The 17633-nt window shown below is 48.3% G+C and overlaps 1 protein-coding gene across 3 annotated transcripts in view; it reads left to right on the plus strand.

The window, feature by feature from the left end:
• Positions 1–2615: 2615 nt before the first annotated feature.
• The window catches only part of C4H3orf20 (chromosome 4 C3orf20 homolog), a 39557-nt gene continuing 24539 nt past the window's right edge, over positions 2616–17633 (plus strand). For 2 of the 3 annotated variants that reach the window (XM_029601590.1, XM_029601591.1), the window contains exons 1-3: positions 2616–4446; positions 6645–6756; positions 10243–10396. In XM_029601590.1, the coding sequence (XP_029457450.1) occupies positions 4325–4446; positions 6645–6756; positions 10243–10396 (388 nt within the window). In that variant the 5' untranslated portion in view covers positions 2616–4324. The remainder of the gene's footprint in view (positions 4447–6644; positions 6757–10242; positions 10397–17633) is intronic. The other variant, XM_029601592.1, reaches the window with a different exon arrangement.

The following is a 17633-nucleotide window of genomic DNA, read 5'->3' on the forward strand; positions in this document are numbered from 1 at the left end:
GAAGCCCTGATTAAAAACCAATGTGTAATGTTCATTAGGTAAAATAATGTGCTTTCTTAGGGGATTTAAGATGGCGCTGATGACGTCAATGGCACTTGCTCCCCTCTTAGGCTTTATCTTCTGAGGCAGCTCCTTTAAAACTTTCCTATTGTGTTGCTACTGCTGAACCTTATCCTGCAGTTGTAGATCTGCCTCTGTTACAAAACCCAGCTGTTGTATAAACGGACCTCATCTTGCTTTTGTTTCCAGTAACACTATCGTCCTGATGTTTAACCCAGAGGGAGGGCTGATGAGCGACAGGGATGGGGGAGTAACAAGAGAATGGAGGTGGCCTCCCACAGGAAGACTTAGTGAGCCAGTGCTTGTGCAGGTAACATTAAGCACTATGGTTTGCCAGATTTTTGGTTGAGACTTGATTTAGTTTTTTATTTATTTTTTTCAAAAATATTTTCTCTATTTTAAATTAGCAACAACAAGATGTCTAATACCTTATCAGTGCTTGTTTTCTTCTTCTTTAAGTTGCTTGTGTTTTTAAAGCAGAGCACGTTTTTCTTCAGACTATCAGCACACATGAGCTACATGCCCACGTGGAGGGTTGTATGGAAAGCAGATGGGAGGATCCAAGGAGGGTTACCCTCACAGGGAGGGGTTAATAGGGAAAAGGGTACCAAGAATGTGATGTCTGTAAGTTTTTTTTTTTAAACCTTTTATTGGACAAATGTAAGAATAACAGAAATGATGTAATTTTGTTCTTAATTTATTCTTAATAGATTTATTATGTACACCTTATTTCATATTGACTGTAAAGCTTGTTGCTGGTTTATTGTTTTATTGTAAACCGAGGTGATGTTATTAACGTGCCGCGGTATATAAAAAATTATGAAATAAATAAATGTAATGCAGAATCTTCAGGTTCATTTTTCAGGTTACATTAAGAAAAGGGGCATATGAGGTCTCAAAGGCGTGTGGACTAGAACCTCTTAGGATTAATTGGTTTGGGTTGTATCTTTGTGCGTTTATATTTTGTGACAGGTTTATGTTATTCAGGGTTATTTATTTTAAAACTGTGCTTTATTTGTAATGTGTCGGTTGTAACACATTTCAAGAGTCATTTGGGGGTGAAACAAATGTATTATTATTATTAGCTCATTTCAGCAGTTTGAAAAGAGCTATTAATTTTGGTGTGAACATCTGTCTGCCCATTTGGCTGTCTGTCCTGAAATGGTAAAGATTAGCAATTATCGACATCACATTAGACCACCTACTGCCCAGAAACTGCCCTTTAGTTAACTCCTAGGTTTGTAGCTCACACTTGTGCTTAGGCTGGTTTTGCAGCCTCCCAAAAAGTCACCTTTCTCCACGGACAAATAATAACCAGAGCTCCATATGCCTTGTAGAGTTATGTGTTGTCTGGGCAGCACTCACCCGCCTCTCTAACATTTGTTTGTAAAAACAACTGAGAGAATGTCTGGGGCTGGTAATGACCTTCTGTAGTCTATAAACAAGCCAGCCGGGGACGAATCTAGCCAGGTTTTCATGTTCTCTTACCTGACTGGCTGCTAGTGGTGCTTGTTTTGACATTTCATACCCCGTCTCACAGCACCGACAGACTGAGGGACAGCAGGCAAAGAACAGCCTGGATCACATCACTATAGACTGAGAGACAGCTTAGGTAGCAGCCAACTGTGACTAAAACAATTCTCTTCCAGATTACTGCTGCTAAATATTTTAGCAGGTCACATGGCATCTCGTTTAGTTTCTAAGCTTGTGAAAAGTTGAACAGTTTTGAGTATAAGGAACTCACTGTCATAAATCTGGCTTCTGTTCAACTCTGTAAGGTCAGCACAGAAATGCCCTTGGCTGCTGCTCTACCATTTAGATTCTCTAAGGCAATACACAATAGCAGGTCTGTTTGTATATATAGATATAGATATATATGTTTTTAACTCTGGAAGTTTTTGTAACGGTTTCATTTGTTCTCCTTAGAGGAACTGCAGAATAAAAGAATTCCCCACAATACTCAGTGTGCAGCAGCAGCCAAGAAAGCAAATAGGATGCTAGGGATTAGGAAAGGAATGGAGAATAAAACAGAGAATATCTTAATGCTTCTGTATCACTTCATGGTGCGGCCTCATTTTGAGTACTGTGTGCAGTTCTGGTCACCGCATCTCAAAAAACGATATAGCGGTATTAGAAAGGTACAGAGAAGGGCAACCAAATGATAAAGGGGATGGAACAATTCCTCTGTGAGGAAAGGCTAAAGAGGTTAGGGCTCTTCAACTTGGAGAAAAGTAAGTAAATAAGCAGATAGATAAATAAATGAGCTGAGAAGAAGGTTCCATCCGACCCAGGATTTGTTGCACCCGTCCCTAAATTTCCTCCCTCCGGTGATCCGTGTGCCTTGTGTTGGTTCCCTGCAGGTTAACGAGTGCATTGCTGTGAGGATTACAGGGCAGTTTGCCATCAGCCTAATCTTCAAGTGGCAACAGGAGGGCCTGCGGTTATCCGTCTCATCACTGCAGGGTGTGGCTCCCCCACGGACAGAGGAACTGGTAGGGTTTACTCCTCTCAAACTGCTATGAAATGTTACAGATCCTTCCATAAGTCCTTTGGCCCTTAAGATTACTCTTTCTTCTCCTTGTCTCATCGCTTATGCATGCATTTTTTTTTTTTTCAGATCTCTCTTTCTATAAAATTTGTGTCTGGTGTCTGTGCTGCTGCCACTACAGGAATGATTTGAAGGCCGATGGCAGGGTGTCTGGCGTCTGTGCAGCTCAGCTGGTGGCTTTCTTCTGGGTCAGGATAGGTCGATCAGCTGGAACCTCTATTTTTTTTTTTTGTACTGCAGCAAAATTTACTTTTCATGAACTTGCAGCAGTTCAAGGCTTCAGAGGCCAGGGATAGGTGCCACAGACTTAGCTTAAGGCACTACGAGCATTTGCAGTTTTTTTTTTAATTTTAGTTTATTTAGTCTTCGAGGCCAGTTGCTGGCAATTCCTGGCTGCGGTGCTGGAATGGGGTGGCTCATGCTGCCAGCTGCTGAAGAGAGAAAAAAGCCATTGTCACTGCTGACCCAGCTCAGATTGTGGCAGCTAGCAGAGCTTATCCTGCCACCCACCAAAAACTTAGACCCCTGCCTACCTAAACCCTGCTGTAGTGGCTGGTGGGATAGTGGCAGGAAGGTGGGGAGGGGGAGGAGGAGTTTGGCAGTTAAGATTTAATGCATGGTCATGCATTCAGGCTGCAAAAACCCAAGGTAGCAGTACTGTATGAGGGAGGGGAATTTCTTCTAAACACAAAGGAAGAGCCGGATCTGATGATCTTAAGGTGGCCAAACAGGTGCATAAAGCAATGACAAAAGCCAGAAAGATGCTTGGCTCCTAGGGAGAGGAATGGTCAGCAGAAAAATGGAGGTGATATTTCCCTGGATAGGCAGGGCCAGCACAACCCACTGTGCAAGCCGTGCACTTGCACAGGGCAGTGGCCTGGAGGGGGCGGCGGCCTGAGGGCTGCGATCGAGTTGATTGAGCAGCTGGCACCGCCACAAGGAGGAGGATCCGCACTGCCCCGCAACAAAGAGGAGGGAGTTGCAGGGCCGCGCGGCAATGCAAAGAAGATGAAGAGCTGCAGGGCCGCATGGCAGTTTGCAACCCACCGCGCAGAAAAATGAGAGAGTTGCATGGCAGTTTCCAACCTGCCGTGCGGTGAAGAAGAGGAGGAGCTGAAAGACCACGTGGCGGTTCGCAACCCACCTTGCGGCAAAGATAAGAAAGTTTCATGGCTGCTGGCTGTGTGGTAGTTCCCAACATGCCGTGCAGTGAAGATGAGGAGGAGCTGCAGAGCCTCGCGACCAAAATGAGGTGATTCTGCCTGCAGGACCACGTTGTTCCAAGCAGCAAGGCACTTCCTAACCTGCTCTGCAGCAAAAGTGGAAGGCCGGGACCAAGATGGCTGCCGCATGAGTAGCAGGGGAAGGTGGTCTCTCTGATTTCCCTGTGATTTTTTTTTTTCGAATTTCCTGAATATGCCTCACACCAAACGCAAAGCGCATTTGAAAGAAGTTACAAACTTAAAAGATGAAGAATCTCCACGACAACCTAAGATTGACACCTTCTTCAATCTTACCTCAACGATGCCGGGAGCGAGGGCCGCAGGGGGTGACTTCCAGGAGCTCGGAGTGACCCCCATGGCCGAGGAGATATCGCTCAGCCCGGGTGCACCCGAAACGCCGTCTCCCCCGCGAGTCTTAGGGAAGGAAGGAGGAGAGGAGTCATCGCTCTGAGTGAGAGGAGGAGAGAGCCGCTGCCCCCACCTCCCGGGACAGATGGAAGCGGAGGAGAAACGACAGACGGAGAGGGTGGAGGAGAATGGGAAGGTGTTTCCACCTCCACACCCAAACCCACAGACTTACCGAGGAACAAAGAAGAGAACACCCTACAAGACCTGGTAAAGTTATATTCCCTGAAGGCATTTGCATTACAGAAACCTCCTGTGGTGACTCTTGACACGTTATGGAAGGCCATGTCGATAGAATCTGCAGTCTCAACTTTAACGCAGGCATTCTTAGATTTAAATAAAAGGGGACTGAACGCTGAGAAAATGACAAATGAGAATCTTGGTAAAATTATAAAACTAGAAGAGAAAGTTACAGCTATGGAAAAAGTTCAAGGAACTATAATTAAATCAGAATTGAACGCAGAAAACCGATTTGAGATGATTGAGAACTCTTTAAGGTTTTCTAATCTGCGAGTGGTGAATTTCCCACTTGTGAAGCAATTAACTCCGGTAGAAATGATAAGAGTTATATGCAAGAGTGTCTAAAGATCCCTAAGGAGATAATGCCGGTTGTTTCAAAGGCATACTTTACTTATAAGAAAGATTCAGCGTTGGCTGGAGTGGAACAAAACCAGGAAAATAAATCTTTGAATGTCTCAGAATTACTGGAAATGTCTGTACAGACTGAGATTAAGAACAGGGGTACTTTATTTGTAACCTTCCCTTTTGAACAGGATAGGAATCTTATCTTAAAATACTTCTTTAGGAATAGAAATGTAAAATACTACGGGCAAAATATCTGGATTTATCCAGATATTGTTCGCTCGACTCAAGAGCAGAGAAGAAAATTCTTGGTAATGAGGCCTGAAGTATTGAGCCGTGGTGCTACAATGGTTTTGAAATACCCCTGTAAATGCTGTTTAAAATATCAGGGAAATAGATATATATTTAATGAACCAGTTGAATTAAGAGGTTTTCTGGATGGCAAGGGTTAAGGGGGAAAAAAAGGAAAAAGGGGGTAATAAGCACTATGCGGTTGGTTTATTTCCAGTTATAAGCTAATATGGTTATTTTGAGCTTCCAATGTTTTTTTGAAATCTTGGTCCCAATATTCCCTGTGTTTATGAGGTCTTTCTGAAATGTTACTGTCTGTTTTATTGCCTTAAAGAAACATTGTACGTTCTCTTATTTCTTTTGATATATGATGTACTATATCTGAAATAATTGCATAAATAAAAAATTTTAAAAAGTGGAAGGCCGGGGCTGCTGGGAGAGGCCTTGGTGTAAGCATGTGTGTGTCTGAGCAGAAGCAGTGTGTGTGTGTGTGTGTGTGAGAGAGAGGAGGCATGTGTGTGTGTCTAAACCTGTGTGTGTGTATGAGGGAGCACTTCTTTTTCACTCAATGTATAATTAAGCTCAGGGGTTCATTGCCAGAGGATGTGGTTATGGCAGTTAGTGTAGCTGGTTTCATAAAAGGTTTGGATAAGTTCCTAGACCAGAAGTCCATAAACTGCTATTAATCAAAAAGGATTAGTAGCTTGGGATCTATTCATTTGATGATTTGGGTACTTGCCGGGTACTTGTGACTTAGTTGGCCACTGTTGGACACAGGATACTGAGCTTGACGGACCCAGTATGGCATATTTTATGTTCTTATGTCCAGTGGGATGGGCCTTCTCATACTTACACTAGGCCACATGCTAGTGGAGAGCCCCAGATTTCAGAGACTAGTGACCACAGAAAGATAGTTCTGATGGTAACTGAATGTTACTTATCGTAATCTGGAGAGGGAAATAAACCGGGATTGAAGTATAATTTGATTGTATTTCTTTTTTTTTTTTAATTTGGCAGTTTCCTTCTGCTCTTTTGTTCTTTCAGCTGAATCAGAACCAGGGCTGGGATGTGGCGTCATGAGCCTGGGATTCATTTCATCCATTTTTTTTTTTTTTACATCCTCTCTCTCCGCATACGTAGCCTGGTCACTGCAGCAATGTTTCTGGGCCGGGGGCCGTGCACCAGAGCTGCTTCCAGAACCCTGCAATCATGGGCCCTGAATCTGGCCAGCAGGTGTCACCTTTAAAACATCCCTGCCCCCAGCTGACCTGGGGAGAACCGAACAAGGGGGTACCTTCCGCTGCCGCGGGAGCCATCGGGCCCGCCCCACCTTGATTTTCAGTAATGTTACAGAAGTGGTGGCCATTCTGGCTTAATCATATGCGAGTCTGTTAGCACATCCATTTCCTTCTCACAAAAACCACAAAAAAAAGAAACTATAAGTAAAGAAGGAAATACGTGTGAGCAGCCTACCAAATCTGTCAGCTATTTCTGGGTACGTTGTGGCAGAAAATAACACTCTTCTCTTTGGGCAGGGCCTGCTGCTCACCAATGCAAACCTTTCATCCCAAAACAGCGAAGGAACTGACCAGAGGAAGCCGAAATAAAATGAAAGAGAAAGAGGCAAAGAAGGCAGTAAAGAAAGCTGTAAGTCAGCAAGCAAATGGATTCATTTTTCCTTTAGAGTTAGGGGTATGCTGGGCTTTATCTGAACATTGTTCTATAACACCTTCATTGCAGGTTGGTTACTCTCAGTTGTCATGGTGAAGGCAGTAAGTCCGGTGACCCTGTCAGTCCACTTGGATACACGGAAATAAAAATCGGCAAACAAGCTGACCTTTTTATTGGGCTTATTTAACATATTTGCGATCAGAGGTGGACTGAGGAAGGGGGCAGAGCTGTTGTGAACCGGAGCATAATTTTCCAAAGATTTTACCTGGGTAACTAAGCAGCTACCCAGTTAAATCGGGGGAGGGTGGGGAGGGTAGAAAAGTGCCCCCAGTCCCCGCCCATGTTGAAAAGGGGCGGGGACTGGGGGCAGGGAGGAGCCAGCAGACAAATCCCTGTGTATCTGCCTGGCTGCACTAGCTGGGCACTCTGCATTTTTAAAGGGAAACCCTGCGGGGAGTTTTCCTTTGAAAATACATTTGTAGGCCTCCAAGGCTGTTTGATTATTGCCCCCTAAAGATATTAAATTAATCCAATGAAAAGTTATCACCTACAGCTTGTTTTCTGTCCTTTAGTTTTGCAGGTCCTGGCTTTTGCTTATCGTAACTACCGACGGATGTACTCAGAATTTTTGTTTCTGTCTCTGCTAGCTTGAATGCCCCCATAATGTCCAATTCCTGTGATAGACTTTACTAAAAATGCTTTACTATGTAAACTGATGAGTCAAACAGTTATATGTTCGTCAAGTGTTTGATAGAGCCTGCGGACTAAGCATCAAAATGATGAATTAATTTTTAAAGTATCTGCTATAAATCCCTTTGCAGTGGTGAAATTCCAACCATCACGTCTTACTTCTCTGTATCTGCAGCTGTCATTGTAGTGTTTCCCCCATACATAATGCAGTTTAATGTGCAAAGAGGTCATTAGCAATACCTGTCACGACAGAAAGGAGATTTTTCCCACGGTACAGTATATTCACTTCCACTTAGCTCCAGAAGGTTGCAACGTTACTTGTTTCTGATTGTTTACATAGATTTTTGCTAGTTACCGTATGCCTCCATCATAGCTTTCAGAAGAAATGTTTAGAAACTGCATTGCTCGGTGTGAAGGTGATGGTGGGACTCTTGAAAGCACGCTGGAGACTGAATGTGTAGTTTACGGAGATCTATTAACTCCAGTGCACAGCTGTGTGCTGGCAGAATGACTGCGCGTTCCAGGTCATTATGTTACGCTTGGGCTGAGTTCAGGGGTAGTGAACACCACCCAAAGGGGTGGCTCCAGGTGGAGAGAGACAGGGATGGCTGGAAACCGTGGCTGGGTCAGGGCAGACAGCAAGAAGCAGTGTCTGGGTCTAGGCTGGGTCAGGGCAGGCGGCAGAGCAAGGCAGGTCAGAAGGCCCGTAGGCCACACACACACAGACGGCCCGTAGGCCAGACACCGTAAGCGGGGCAAGGCAGGTCAGAAGGCCCGTAGGCCACACACCGTGAGCGGGGCAAGGCAGGCCAGAAGGCCCGTAGGCCACACCCACACAGAAGGCCCGTAGGCCACACACCTGTAAGCGGGGCAAGGCAGGTCAGAAGGCCCGTAGGCCACACACACACACAGAAGGCCCGTAGGCCACACACCGTAAGCGGGGCAAGGCAGGTCAGTAGGCCCGTAGGCCACACACACACACAGAAGGCCCGTAGGCCACACACCGTAAGCGGGGCAAGGCAGGTCAGAAGGCCCGTAGGCCACACACACACACACAGAAGGCCCGTAGGCCACACACCGTAAGCGGGGCAAGGCAGGTCAGTAGGCCCGTAGGCCACACACACACACAGAAGGCCCGTAGGCCACACACCGTAAGCAGGGCAGAGAGCCCGTAGGCCAAACACACACAGACAATAGAGCAGAGGGCCCGTAGGACCGCATGCACAGTAAGCAAGGCAGGGCAGGGCAGAAGGTCCGAAGACCATACACAGCACAAGGTAGAAGGCCCGAAGGCCGCGCAGGGCAAGACAAGACAAGACAAGGTAGAAGGCCCGAAGGCCGCACAAGGCAAGGCCGAAGGCCACCAAGACTAGGCTAGACAAGGCAAGACAGAAGGCCCGAAGGCCGCGCAAGGCAAGGCAAGACAGAAGGCCCGAAGGCCGCGCAAGGCAAGGCAAGACAGAAGGCCCGAAGGCCGCGCAAGGCAAGGCAAGACAGAAGGCCCGAAGGCCACGCAAGGCAAGGCAAGATAGAAGGCCCGAAGGCAGGGCAAGGCAAGACAAGGTAGAAGGCCCGAAGGCCACGCAAGGCAAGACAGAAGGCCCAAAGGCCGCGCAAGGCAGGCTAGAGCAGGGAGCCCAGGTGAGCTCGATGCCGAAGCACCGAGGCAACTGTCAGGCAGGGTTATAAGGGCACACCCAGAGCATAGAGTGGACAGAGGAGATGGACTGGGCCTGTCAGGAAAGCCAGCTCTAGAGGGTCCCCTGGTGGTGAGGCGGTTGCACAGCAGCCACAGCCGTAACACATTAACCACGGACCAGCCAAGCAGTGCCGAGCATAGCTCAGAAGGTGCATTGGGGACGCTGGTAGATGAGTGGGTGAGGATATTGCAGTGAGGTACCCTCCATTCCTTTTCTGGCATGGCTCTGAGGAGTGTAACTGCATCCAGGACAAACTCCCTGGGCATTTTCACTGGCACTGGAGGTCCAAGTGGGAGAGAAACAAAATTTGCACAATCAGTATATTCAGGAGCCATCCTTCGAAGGAGGGATCTGAAACTGCAGGGTCGTTTATTCGACATCCTGCCTTCCACATTAAAAGACAGACTAGCTGCTACCTGGTGACATTCTCTGGAGGCCTTTCCTCCCTCTCCCTAGCCAAATCCCAGCATGCTCTATCCCCCCCTCCCTAGCCTCACCCCAGCACACTTCACCCTCTTTCCCCAGCACACACCATCTCTCGTCCATATCAGATATTTGCCACCCCTCACACTCGCATGCGGTCTGTTTCAGCAGTACAGAAGATTTGTAACAGCAGAACACAAAGGACCCCTGGAGACCGCCTGAGCTTTCAGACATGATTCTGGTCCCCTGTAATTTGTGCAGGTTGAATGAGGTGAAACCAATGAGACTCTAGGCAGATCCCTGAATCAGAACCTTCTCTCGGCAGTCCCTCAGACTCTGAGACGTTCACTTCTTCAGCACAGGACACATAGCACATGACAAGATTTAAAGACACAATGACACGCTTTTAAACTAGACCCCCCCAAAATTAAATATTTTTCTGCAAAAGTGGAACTATGCTTTGTTAGGAGTACATGAATGAAAGAATAACAGAATGAAAACAACTGCTGATAATTAGTCATTTAAAAAAACAAGAACGCTATTGGTATGTTGTCTCAAATAACTGCATTGAATGGTTTTAAGGCAGGAATGCATAAAAAGAAAAGCCTGCCTTTTGAATTATTTTCTTTGCTGCCCTTATGTCCAACAGTTAATTACGTCCGAGCTGGTGAAGACACTTGAAATACCAGAGGTGGATATAGGCCCTGCAAATGACTTCAACGCAGCCACTGAACTGAGGAAGCTGCAGAGAAAGGTCAAGAACATTCTGGATGACTGGATGGAGCACTATCGAATAGCTACCGGTTAGTACCAGCAGTTTTTTGGGGGGTTTTTTGTATTATCTCTATTGGTTTCAAAATGTCAATACAGTAATACTCAAAAACAAATCCAGCAAAGCGAAACCAGGCCATTTTAAAATGTACATTAAGGTTCCCTCCTCCCCCCCCCCCAAGATGTATCCAGATAGATTCTCATATATTGGCTAACACTACCAGAGGAGCTACGGCAAGAAGCTTGGGAAGGTAGTTAAAGCTGAGAATCACTGTTCCTTATCACAGCAATTTAGCAGATATCAAACCAGAAGTAGTTGTAGGGAAACATTGGTTTCCCCAAGAAGGTAGGGAGTCCAGATGGAATGATTTTTCTGCATTTTGTTCCATTTAACTGCTGATAGTTCACTCAGTGTGCAAACTCTCTCCAGTCGGGTGAGGATTGTACTGGTTGTCGGTGCTGATTGATGTCTCCAGCAGGTGGCAATCTCTAGCCTAGCTGCCACACAAATTTGCTGGATCAGCATGTTCTGCCCTAGGGACAGTCCTGGTTCAGTTATGAGTAGCAAGGCTGCTCTTGCTTGTCATACAAAGCGGGTGTGCAGTAAAGCAGCGATGAAAGTCTCAATTCGTTTCCACGTCTCTTGAATAATGGTGCATTCCCACCAAATACGCATAAATGTCCCAACTTTACCACACCCCCTCCAGCAAAGATCACTAGTATTGGGGTACATTTTGTGAAGCCGCTCAGGTGTGTAATACCAGCGGAATATCAGCTTATAACAATTTTCTATTAATAAGGTTGAGATGGATACCTTACGAGCACATAATATAATGCCATCCCATTCCTCTATAGAGTGGTTTATCTCCAGATCACGCTCCCATAACAGTATATGTTTAGGTTTCTCCTGTTCTTTACCATTGAGTAATTTATATATCTTTGAGATGAGACCTTTAATTGTACCCCCGGGGAGCAAAAACCTTCAAATAAGGACTTTCCCAACATTAATTGGGAATGAGCTTTTACATGAAGGAGAAAGGATGATAGTTGTTGACATGAGAAAAATTCAGTAGAGGAGATCTCTTACCTCGAACATACCTGCTCAAATGAAAGGACGCTACTGCCCCCCCCAAATCTGTCCCATTCTATGAATACCCTTCGCCTTCCAAATTTTGAAGGCTGAGAGCGGTATGCATGGTATGAAAAATGTATTGTGGAATAGGTGTGAAGATAAAAAGTAATCTCGGGACCCGACCAATTTAGAGCTCCATCGCTTCCACACATTTAAAGTCAGACGTGTCGTGGGGGATAGTTTTAAGCTCATGTGCCATGATTTAGTGGGCTGCCATAAATATGCATCCAAAGGCATACGTGCTGCTCGTGTTTGCTCAAGCATAACCCATAGTTTTGGCAGGCTGGTATTATGCCAGTCAATTGCTTGACGAAGCTGGGCAGCAGCATAGTACCACTCGATGTTAGGGACTCCAGGTCCCCCATCAGGTTTCGAAGCTTACATTACACGCCTTCGAATCCTAGGAGGGCGTCGTTTCCAAATGAAGCTAAAAATTCTTCTCTGCCATCTTTTAAGCAAATTAGTAGACACATGGACCAGCAATATCTGGAAAAGATAAAGGAAGCGGGTAGGACATTCATTTTGATTAAGGCCACACCGCCTAACCAGGAAAGAGATAGACGCTCCCATTTCTCTAAGCCTCACCAAATATTCCGCACCAAAGGTAGATAACTCAGCTCATATAAGGCATCAGGGTGTTGTCCCAGATATTTAATTTTATGTTCCCTGTAAGTACCCGGATCAGTCCAGACCATGAATTATTTTCCCCTGCCAGCAGATGGAGTCAGAGCAAAAACTGTAAGTACGGCCCCTAATAGGTTGGAGCGCCCTCTGCGTCCCTTCAGTATTATTCTGACTCCAGCAGATGAAAGTGGCACCTGCGGTTCCCCAGTAGTCTTGAACAGAGAATATTTCTGTCTTCTTTTACTTCCTACTTTATTATCTAATTTGCTTATTTCTTTGGTATGGATCAACTTTAAAAAAAAAAAAGTTTTGGTTGAGCCTTGCAGACAGAACTTTGTTAGGGACTGTTTCTTCTGCTTCTCTGTCTGTTTTTATGGGGTAAGTCCTATGTAATTTTTAATTTCAGGTTTTGTTTTTCATCCTTACTGTCCTTTTGCTGTCTGGGTGCACATTGGTGGTCCAACCTCTCCCCCTTCAGCAGCAGCAGGCTGCCCCGAGACGCTGATCCCTCAGGGCAGCAGAGTCAGAGAAGCGCCATTCTTCTGACTCCAGCCTTACAAGCAAGGTTTACCTGCTTCTCTGCTGCTGACAGTCTTCGGGGGAATTTTTCTCTTTCTCCCATGCTGCGCTCGTCGCAATGCTCAGTCTGTGGAGAGCCCGGGTCGCGGCTCTCCAGGGACGGCCTATGCACGAGGTGCCTCCCCAGCGGGGAGGGACCCTCGAGGCCAGCGGGACACCCGAGTTCGCGCTCTCAAGCGGGTCCGCTCTCAGGGGGTCCGGCCCCGTTTCCTCCCAACACGGGAATGGCGGACATTTTGTTTTCACAGCTACCAACTCCTGCGCCTCCCGATGCTGACTCGGACCCCAGGGTTTCGCTGCCTCCGCCAATCCTGATCCCGGTGCCCCCCCCCCCCCCCCGATACGGGCCTCTCTTCCCCGGGTCCGTTTTTCAACGGATTTTGTTTTGCTGCTTCACAGTGCTTATTTAGCACAGCTTGCACAGCAACAGGACCCAGCTCCAGCTCCCCCTCCCCCCAAGGTCAGCAGGATTGAAGGGTCGGGGGATTCTTCCACCCACCCTCTGGGAGCAGGATTAGATGTCCCACCGGGGGCAGAACCAGGGGTCCCACAAGGGTCCACTGGAGCCGGGGTCCCTCCAATTTCGGGAGTTCCACAGGGGTCCTCCAGGGTCCGGGTACTTTCCCATCCCCCCAATCCAGACCCCCCTCCTCCTCAGGACCCGTTTCAGGATCTGGACTTGGATGACTCAGCTCCTTGCCCCCAAATGGAAGGAGACGACCCCCGGGTCTTGAGGCTCTTCCAGAGCGATGAGCTCGATCCACTTATTCCCCATGTCCTGGATGAACTGGGTATTGAGGCCCCGCAGGAATCCGTGGGGGCCAGCACGACAGGGAGGAAGGGAGATCCGGTTTTGGCGGGCCTCCGCCCTCCATCGAAGACTTTTTCTTTTCACCATATGCTCCTCCAGTTGTTGTCAAGGGAGTGGGATGCTCCTGACGCCTCCCTCAGGGTTGGTAGAGCGATGGACAAGTTGTATCCGCTTCCTGAAGATTCTCTGGACTTCCTGAAGGTTCCAAAGGTTGATGCCTCAGTATCCGCGGTTACAAAGAGGACCACTATCCCGGTCACAGGAGGTACCACTCTGAGAGATATTCGGGATCGTAAGCTCGAGGTTTACTTAAAGAGAATCTTTGAAGTGTCTGCCTTGGGGGTCCGAGAGGCTGTTTGTAGTTCTCTCATACAAAGAGCAGGTCTTCGCTGGATGCAACAACTGCTCAGTGCACAGGAGCGGACTGCCTGGAGGCTGTTATCGCTTATGGAGCGTGCGGATGCTCTGTATGATCTATTCCGCATTCTAGCCAGGTCCATGGTCTCCGCTGTTTTCGGCTAGACGTCTGCTTTGGCTCCATAATTGGTCGGCAGATTCTTCTTCCAAAGCTCGGCTAGGCTACCTGCCTTTCAAAGGAAAGTTTCTTTTTGGAGAGGAACTAGACCAGCTCATTCAGTCACTTGGTGAGAATAAGGTCCATAAATCGCCCGAAGATCGTCCTAGAGGTTCCAGGACCTTCAATCCGACTCGCTCCCGTTTCTGGGGTCAGTGTCACTTCTGGCAGACAAGACTAGTCTCCCAAAGGCCGGCTTCCCCCCACTCGCAGTCCTGGTCACATTACTTTCGAGGCCGAAGAACCACCAGGGATAACCCCCCCCCAAGGGGCTTCCAAGTCCTCTCAATGAAGTATTGCTGACCCACTCTTCCACCCCCAAGATAGGGGGACCGCTGTCTCTCTTCTACGAGGAGTGGGTAAAGATCACCTCAGACCAGTGGGTCCTGGATATTCTAAAACACGGCTACGAGTTAGAATTTGCTCGGCCCCTAAGAGACAGGTTCATCTTCTCCCGCTGCGGACTGGTGAAGAAGCAAATGATAGTGCGTCAAACACTCGATCGTCTCCAAAACTTAGGGGCCATTCCTGTACCTCTGGCAGAACAAGATCTAGGGCATTATTCCATCTACTTCGTGGTCCCCAAGAAGGAAGACTCCTTCCATCCAATCCTCGATCTCAAGATGGTCTACAGGTCTCTCAAGATTCCACATTTCAGGATGGAAACCTTGCGTACCGTGATTTCAGCCGTACACCAAGGAGAGTTCCGGGCTTCTCTGGATCTCACGGAGGCCTACCTGCACATTCGCATCCTCCCGGCGCATCAGCACTTCCTTCGCTTCAAAATTCTCGGACACCATTATCAATTTCAGGCGCTGCCCTTTGGGCTGGCGACCGCGCCGTGGACGTTCACCAAGGTTAATGGTGGTCGTAGCAGCCACCCTGCGGAAGGAGGAGATCCTAGTGCACCCTTACTTGGACGACCGGCTCATCTGAGTGAAGTCCCGAGCCCTCTGCCAACGAGAGGTCGACAGGGTGCTTTGTCTCCTCCGCTCCCTAGGATGGATTGTCAATCTAGCCAAGAGCAGTCTTACTCTTTCGCAGATGCTCAAATATCTAGGGGCACACTTCAGTACCAATCAGGGGAAGGTTTTTCTTCGCCATGATCGGGCGCAATCTCTCCTCGCTCAGGTGCAACGCTTCAGGGATCTCTCCCTTCCTACGGGCTGGGACTACCTCCAAGTGTTGGGATCCATGGCCTCGACTATAGATTTAGTGCCATGGGCCTTTGCTCATATGCATCCTTTACAGCGGGTGTTGCTTTCTCGCTGGAAACCGGTGTCTCGGGATTTTCAGGCCACCCTCTCACTGTCAGACTCGACCAGGGACAGTCTGCTCTGATGGCTCAGTCTGGATCACTTGTTACATGGAGTGGACTTAGAAATCCCACAGTAGGTGGTCATCACTACGAATGCCAGTCTCTCTGGCTGGGGAGCAGTGTGTGGGATGCAGTCTACCCAGGGGAGGTGGTCGCCCGAACAGGCGACATGGCCTATCAATCGTCTGGAGACCAGAGTGGTTCGTCTCGCGCTGAAGCATTTCCTCCCCTTAGTCCAAGGAAGAGTGGTGAGAATCCTCTCCAACAACGCAACAACAGTGGTGTACATCAACCGCCAAGGAGGCACGAGAAGCCATCATGCCTCCTTGGAGGCGGACATGTTGATGGCATGGGCAGAGCTCCATCTGTCCAGGCTAGCGGCATCCCACATAGCGGGAGTGGACAATGTTCAAGCAGACTTCCTAAGCCATCAACGCCTGGACCCAGGAGAGTGGGAGCTCTCCGGAGCAGCAATGGACCTGCTCGATCAATGTTGGGGTCCCCCCCACCTAGACCTTATGGCGACGCTTTGGAATGCGAAAGCCCCGTGCTTCTTCAGTCGCAGGAGAGAACACGGTGCAGAGGGAGTGGATGCCCGGTCCTTCCCTGGCCACAAAACGTGCTCCTCTACGTGTTCCCACCATGGCCTCTGGTAGGGAAGGTACTTCGGAGGATAGAAATCCACCACGGACCGGTAATCCTTGTGGCACCGGAATGGCCTCGAAGACCGTGGGTTGCAGACTTGGTCAACCTGACAGTAGACAGCCCTTTTTGGCTGGGCCATCTGCCGAACCTACTAAGGCAGGGACCGGTATTTTCCGACCGGGCAGATCGCTTCTGTCTTGCGGCCTGGCTTTTGAACGGCATAGATTGAGAAGGCGCGGTTACCCGGATGCTGTTATTTCCACCCTCCTTCGGGCAAGGAAAACCTTTACGCCCATTGCGAATGTCCGTGTCTGGAAAATGTTTGAAGCGTGGTGTACCTCTATGCATGTGTCTCCCAGTCACGCTTCCATCGCCAACATTCTCTCCTTCCTGCAGCGAGGGTTGGAGAAAGACCTGGCCTACAATTTGCTGAGGGTTCAAGTGGCGGCCCTTGTACATCCTCTTGATGGAGTTCTCCTTTCCTCTCATCCAGACATAATCCATTTTCTACGGGGTGTTAAACATGTCAAGCCTCCAATTCACTCCTTGTGTCCCTCTTAGAGTCTCAATTTGGTCCTCTGGATCCTTGGCGGGTCACCGTTCGAACCTCTTGCCAAGGCTACTCTTAAGGATCTCACTCTCAAGACGGTCTTCCTGATATCCCTTTGTTCGGCTCGCAGGATCTCTGAAAACCAACCTCTCTCATGCCGGGAGCCCTATCTCCGCTTCACAGATTCAGGGGTTTCCTTACGCACGGTACCATCCTTCCTTCCCAAGGTGGTCTCCGCCTTCCATTTGAATCAGTCGGTGGAACTGCCCTCTTTACCGGATGACGGTCCCAGGGAGCTTCGACGACTCGGTGTAAAGCGGGTCCTCGTCCAATATTTGGAAGCAACGAATGATTTCTGCGTCACGGACCACCTTTTTGTTCTCTGGGGTGGTCCCAAGAAGGGCTGCAAGGCTTCCAAGACCACTATTGCACGCTGGTTGAAGGAAGTGATCTTGGCTGCATACATCGGCGCTGGTCATTCTCCTCCGGAAGGCATCAAAGCTCATTCCCTTCGCGCACAAGCAGCCTCCTGGGCTGAGAGCCGGGCAGTCTCTCCACAAGAGATATGCAGAGCGGCTACCTGGAAATCGCTGCACACCTTTGCCAGACACTATCGCTTAAATGTCCAGGCTCTGGGTTTCGGCTTGTTCGGAGCTCAAATCATTTGAGCTGGGCTATCAGGGGCCCACCCTACGTAGGGAAGCTTTGGTACATTCCATGGTCTGGACTGATCCGGGTACGTACAGGGAAAAGAAAATTATTTCCTTACCTGCTAATTTTCGTTCCTGTAGTACCATGGATCAGTCCAGACGCCCTCCCTAAGTCAGTATATGCAAATACATTTCATGAATGTTTGTTCCAGATATCATGAAAGTCAGACTGGTTTGCAGTTCTTGAGGACCAGAACCCGATCCTGTTATAATCAGCATCTTGTGAGCCATAATGTGGCTCTTTCAGGTGCTAAATGCAGCACTTGGGCCCCACTGGAGCCTGGCACCAGCCCTCTCTCACTCCCCCAACCACTTATCCCAATACT

This window comes from Rhinatrema bivittatum, chromosome 4, assembly GCF_901001135.1.
Source record: "Rhinatrema bivittatum chromosome 4, aRhiBiv1.1, whole genome shotgun sequence".
Classification (NCBI taxonomy): domain Eukaryota; kingdom Metazoa; phylum Chordata; class Amphibia; order Gymnophiona; family Rhinatrematidae; genus Rhinatrema; species Rhinatrema bivittatum.